General features: G+C 45.1%; 1 protein-coding gene across 3 annotated transcripts in view; it reads left to right on the top strand.

The window, feature by feature from the left end:
* Positions 1–5818, top strand: part of KLHL3 (kelch like family member 3) — a 43503-nt gene that overhangs the window by 10271 nt on the left and 27414 nt on the right. For 2 of the 3 annotated variants that reach the window (XM_017732960.1, XM_008632633.2), the window contains one exon: positions 388–509. In XM_017732960.1, the coding sequence (XP_017588449.1) occupies positions 388–509 (122 nt within the window). Of the gene's footprint in view, positions 1–387; positions 510–5818 lie in introns of those variants that run through there. The other variant, XM_017732961.1, reaches the window with a different exon arrangement.

The raw sequence follows: 5818 nt of genomic DNA on the forward strand, positions 1-5818 counted from the left end.
CAGAGCTCCGGCCATGCGGCTGGAGAAATAAACATCTCTGAAACAGCTATCAAGAATCAGTCCATATATATTTCTTTTCCACGGGCCTCATTGTCTGATACACGTGTTACAGTATCCCCACTGTAACGAACCATGGCAGGTTCTTTTCTGTCAAGAAGTTGAGTTTGTTGCATTTATTGATTTATGTTGTTTTACACTAGTGTCCTCAATCTTCAGTCGTTTTTTAGGTGGCATTAGGAGGCTTTTGGGAATCTCACTGGTGGCTCTTCAGTGGTGAGGGATAGTGCCAAGCAGTCCTGTAGTCAGACAGCAGGAGCACGTGCTGGATGTGTGGGGAGCAAGGTTCTGCAGAGCAAACTGTAACTATCCTTTTGAAATGAATTTCAGGAGACATGTCTGAAAGTAAGGCCAAGAAGATTGAGATAAAAGATGTCGATGGGCAGACCCTGAGGAAGCTGATTGATTACATCTACACCGCTGAGATCGAGGTCACGGAAGAGAATGTGCAGGTAGGTCTGGGTCAGCAGCTCCCGTGGAGGACCAAGTGGAAAGCTTGGAACAGGTTCTTTGGGGGTGAGGGATCCTCAGGGTGCAGAAAGTAAAAGGTTGAGCTTGAAAAGAGCTACTTCCAGCCTCTGTTTAGTCTTGAGGCACTTCAGTGCTTTGCCTGTGCTTAAGTCATGTTGCATTTAGCTTTTGTGTGGAGCTCTTATAACGAGAGCAGGCATTTGCCTTCCAAGAAGCTGTGCTGACTTGTGGGTCAGTCTGTCGAAGGTCAGAATAGACTCAAACAAGCAGTGAGTCAAATGTTTTAAGGCCATGGCAGAGGAATGTGGCTGTTAGTTTTTAAATTCTTCTGGGTAGTTTGAGTTGTTTCACAGAGCTTTGAGTGGAATACATTGTTCAAATGAGGACATTCTTCCTTTTTTCTGTGTGTGCTCTGTCTTGAATTTCTGAGAGGTAAATATTTGTTCAGAAGTGGAAAGAGTAATTGAAAGGCAGCCTTCAAATAAAGCAGGGTGCTCAGGAAGAGAGTGTTTTGCAGTGTCACATGGCTGTGGCTGCTGGTAAAGCTCTTTCTTTGACTGTACTTGTATTTGTGGTAAGAAAAAGGCTCTGCACTTAGCCACTGATGTCTGGAAGGGATGCTGAGAGCTTTTGTATGGACATGCTTTTCGGTTGGTCTCTGTTTTTGTTTGCAAGTGGCAGTTTGAGCCTGTTGTCTTCCTCTCTTTGACTTGGACATTGCCAGGGGAACAAGTCTGTGTCCATGATGCTGGAGAGTTTTGTTGACCTAATTAACATGGAAAAATTAGACTGGTTCTGCTTGAAATGAGGTTCTTGCTGTGTGCTCTTCTGCTCCGACCCCTCAGAGAGAGGGTGGGTCCTTGTGACCTGTTGCTCCTCCCACAGGAGCTTGGACAAACCCCTGAGCTGGGTCCGCTTTGCAGTCCAACCCTTTGCCATCCTTCATGACCTAAATCTGTGGGGGCCTTTTCTTGCCCCTTCTGCCCTCCAGTTTTATAAATGTTGCTTTTTGGTGTGCTCTCAGCCTGGCAGTTGTCACACTGGTAGGAGGGTGGAGCCTGGTTGCCCTGCAGTGAGGCTGAGAACCAGCGGTGAGGATACCTTCAAGGTGCCATTATGGCAAAGGTGCTGACACTCAAAGCCAGCCGTGGGTGGCTTGGCCTGGCTGTCTGCTGTGTCTTCACATCAGGGTCATCAGGAGCTGCCTTACAACATCACTCAGTGGGGGACTGGGGTGGAGCTCCTTGCACCTCTGGGATCTCCCATTGCTGGAGGAGAAACTACATTTACACGCCCTCAGGCTGGTCCCTGTTTCTGTGGGAAATATGGAGGCTGTATCCACCTGCTTTCTGAAACGTGTGCTTTCCTTTCACGCTGCTGGGGGTTAGGCGGTCAGAAGCTCCCACTTGGCACGTGGGATGTGCAGAGCTTGGGATCCCATCTGCTGAGCCTGCCTTGGATGGGGCTTGGGGAGTGACCCCAGCTGCATTTCCAGGGGACTGTTTTGGTGCTCCAGCTGCACCTGGGTGTGAGCAGTGCTGTGGGAGCTGGAACAGGCTGGAGAGGCAGCTCTGTCCTGCCCAGAAGGTCTGTGAAAACTCCAGGTGTTGCCTTTCTTGAGCAACTGGACAGCCATCTTTTTTCATAAAACCTAATCAAAGCCTGCCTTCTGTGGCCCAGGGATTACAGGGAGTTAAAGTAGATCCCTGGCTATATTTTGGCTTTCATCTCTCAGACAGTAAGATAAAAAAATGTAAGTTTTGAATACTAAGTGTTTTTTCCCAATGCAGTAAAGCAGGTCCTTTTACTGCAGCATTTATTTCAGTATCCACTCTGTGATTAACTCTTCAGGCTAGAGGTAAATTAATTCCTAGGAGCGAAGAAATGAAGCTGATCTACTGCAAGATTAACTGACTAGTTTAAATTTTATTACATGTTTAAAGTGTTCATGTTGAAAATGTTTTATGGAATTTAATATAACTGTGTTATGAAACTAATAGAAAGAGAAATTTCCATCCTCTCTCTGGGTGTTTTACTCTGAACAAAATGCCATAAACAGGTTAATATTCATTTCCAGCCACAAGAAGAAAAGGTTACAGAAGTGAATGTTCTGTGATTTGTTGGAAAGTTTCACATGAAGTGAAGACTAAAACCAACAAAAATTAAGCTCCTTGTAGTCTCTAGTCAGAATTAGCTGTGTCAATGTTAGAAAGAAGTGAGCAGGTTACCACATTAGCATTACCACATCCCCCTGCTGCACAGGTGTTTTTGAGTCAGCCATCCATCCATCCATCCATCCATCTGGAAGGACACCTCAGTAGTGCCTGTCTGTGCTGTTTCAGCAGTGTTCCTTCGCAGCCTTGCTTGAGCACAGTGAGACTTTCTCTTTTCCCAGCAGGTATCTCCTGAGGTCTCCTATTTCCTTGTCACATGTTCTGATTCTCTAGCAGGGCAAGGGTACTTTTTTAAAGGGGTTCTTCAGACTTTCTCAGTAGCTGGAAGAAGCAATTTCTGGGTATAGGTGCCAGGTAATTTCATTTTAGAAGCTATGAAAAAAATAAGGTTGCTCAGTGGCATTAACTGAGCAGATGCAGCCAAGGTACCAAAACTTGTGAATAAATGAAAAGACACTATCTTGTCAGTGAGAAAGATAAGATGAGAGCAGGATAGAAATGAGAAAAAAGATGAGCAGCAAAGGTAGCATGGAGTGCAGTGAATGTTCCTAAGCGTGTTTGAATGCTGAGCAGTGCCCAGCCCTTCACAACAAGAAGCCTTTTTACAGGATTTTTGTTGTTTGTTTTCTAATAGAAACCTGTATTTTTTTTTTTTCTTTTGTAGGCCTGGTCTGGGCTCAGGAAGTGAGACTCCTTTTCTAAGCATGTTTTTCTGTAGCTGATTGTGCAGTGAAATGAGTGTCTTTTGTTTTGTTTTGTTTCGTTTTTTTCTGTAAGGAAGGATATGTATACAAGGGGCCAAGTCTGTACAGTCAGTTCCAGTCATTATCTGTGTAGTGAGTTTTGGGGGTGTTCATCCAATTTCTCCTCAAGATTATGTCCCAAATGTGCAGGCAAAGGGGATTTTCAGCTCTTCCTGAGCCCATGTGTAGGGAAAAAAAAATACTCTCTTCTAACCCTGCTGGGGTACATGGGTGAGAATCACCCCAACAAATGCAATCCTGCTTTACCTATTGGAACTTCATTCTTAGAGTGGGGTTTCAAGGCAGTATAGGAGCAGCAACAGGAGGGCTCAGGGATGATGGATGATAGAGTTTTAGCTGTGAACATGCATTTGGGATTTAGCCTCCCACTTGTTTGGAAGGCATGACGCAGAGACAGAATTTCTGTCTTTATTGCAGTCATGTTGTAGTTTCAGGAAAATCCATCCTGGAATTTCTACACCTGCTGCTTTCTGTTTTTCTTCCTCTGTTGCATCCCACATCAAAGTTGGTTGTAAATTTTCATATGCATGATATAAGGATCTCATTCATTTGAAGGTAGAGCAGGATACATTTATTTAGAAGGAAGTTGTGTCATGCAGTTTCTGTAAAAGGAAGGAAAACTAAAGTGAATGTCTCGGGGAACTTCACAGATGCTCAGGTGCAGCCCTGGGTTGATTTCAGTGGAAATCATAAACACACATCAGAGCACAGGGCCTGCTGCTCTTTACATGTGTGGGGTAGCTGGTGCTTTTAACATATCAATTACCTGAATTTTTCAGTTAGGTTTTGATTTTGCAGCTGAAGTGGTTACACTGCTGCCTGCTTTCCAACTTTCATATCAAACCTGCGAGCTCAGAGTGATGGCAACAAAGTCCAGTGATAGGGAAGCTCTGCATGGTGTCCTTGAGCAGAGGTGAATGAAGAGATTTGGGAGCAGGCCTCTCCCTGTCCTAGGCAGTCCTGTGAAGACATCTGGACCTCTGGCTCTAGACAGTGAATACAGTCCCTCCTTAGTGTGTCCCAACCATCCTTACCTATGACACTTCATTACTTGCAGGCAGCCTGAGAACTGCCCTCCCAATTAAGAAAGTCATTATCATTCAGGTTGTAATGATTCCCTGGAAAAAGTCCTTATTAACCTGATTTCACAATTAAGTTCTTAGGAATGATGGGCCACAGACCACATGTGTGAGGTGTCCTTGTGTACTGCCACAGTTTGAGATATGGCTCATACACAGAGAATGAAATCTGAAATCAGCTGTCTGGAGGAGGTAGATATTGAAGCTGTCAGCTTTGCAGGCATAGTAATTGTCATAAAAAATGCCTCAAGAAAAGAGGAAAAAAGCTTTGCTAGGAGCTGCAATATTTCCGTTTCAAAGATGCTTCTGCACCTCAGCTTTTCCTGCGGACTTAGGAGTTCACAGCAAGGAAGGAGAGTTCTCTGGCAGATGCAGTTTTGATGATAAAGGGGTTGTAAGTGGGTCAGTCCATCTCTCTTCCCCCTGTTCAATCCAAAAGCTGCAGCTATAGTAGGTACAAGCCCACGGTGAGGCAAAGCACCTTTCAGCAATAAATCAGGGCTGTTTTCCTCCCTGGAGCCAAAGCTCCTTGCCATGCAGCGCCCTGGAGTGCAGGGGGCCCTGGTCCATTGGAGAGCTGACTCCTATGGTTTGGACTCCCTTCCTTAAACCTATAGGAGGTCTTTTAAATTGGCTTGGCCTAATAGAAAGCTGAGGAGAAACTTGTGGATGTGGCACCAGAGGACTGTGCCTGATGGATGTCTTCACTTTTTTATTTCACTGTTTAACCAAGGGATGGTGTGTCTGAAGGTAGCTCAGGAGGGAAGTTACCAGTTGTTCCCCCATTTTCTCTCTCATCTCTACATCCTTTCTCCATCTCCTGATCCTGACAAGGTTTTGTGACTCCCTTATGCTGTCACACCTTCCTCTGTCAGGGCTATTTCACCTCAGGTAGAGCATTTAAGTGGAAGTACTGTTGTTCAGCCCATGTGCTGCTTGGGAGCAGCTGGGATGTAATAAAGCCTAATTGCCACCCTTGCACTCAAAAGCCACATAACACTAATGTAGTTTTATCTCCACTGTTTGTGCTGTTTAGGGCAGCTTGTTTAAAACTGAGTATTTACCTGCCCTGCAAATACAAAATCCATTTGTTTCTCTGGTCACGGGTTTCCCTGGGTGGATGCTTGGGAGCTGTCTCCCTGTTTGGGCAGATGTGCAGTCCCAGCTGTGGCCCTGGATGTGCAGCTGAGGATTACAGCCAGTACTCTTATTTGGCTTTCAATTTGACCAAATTGTCAAAGCTGCTTATAAGCTTTAATACATCCCTTGCATA

The sequence above is a fragment of the Corvus brachyrhynchos genome, unplaced genomic scaffold (genome assembly GCF_000691975.1).
Source record: "Corvus brachyrhynchos isolate BGI_N302 unplaced genomic scaffold, ASM69197v1 scaffold54, whole genome shotgun sequence".
Taxonomy (NCBI): domain Eukaryota; kingdom Metazoa; phylum Chordata; class Aves; order Passeriformes; family Corvidae; genus Corvus; species Corvus brachyrhynchos.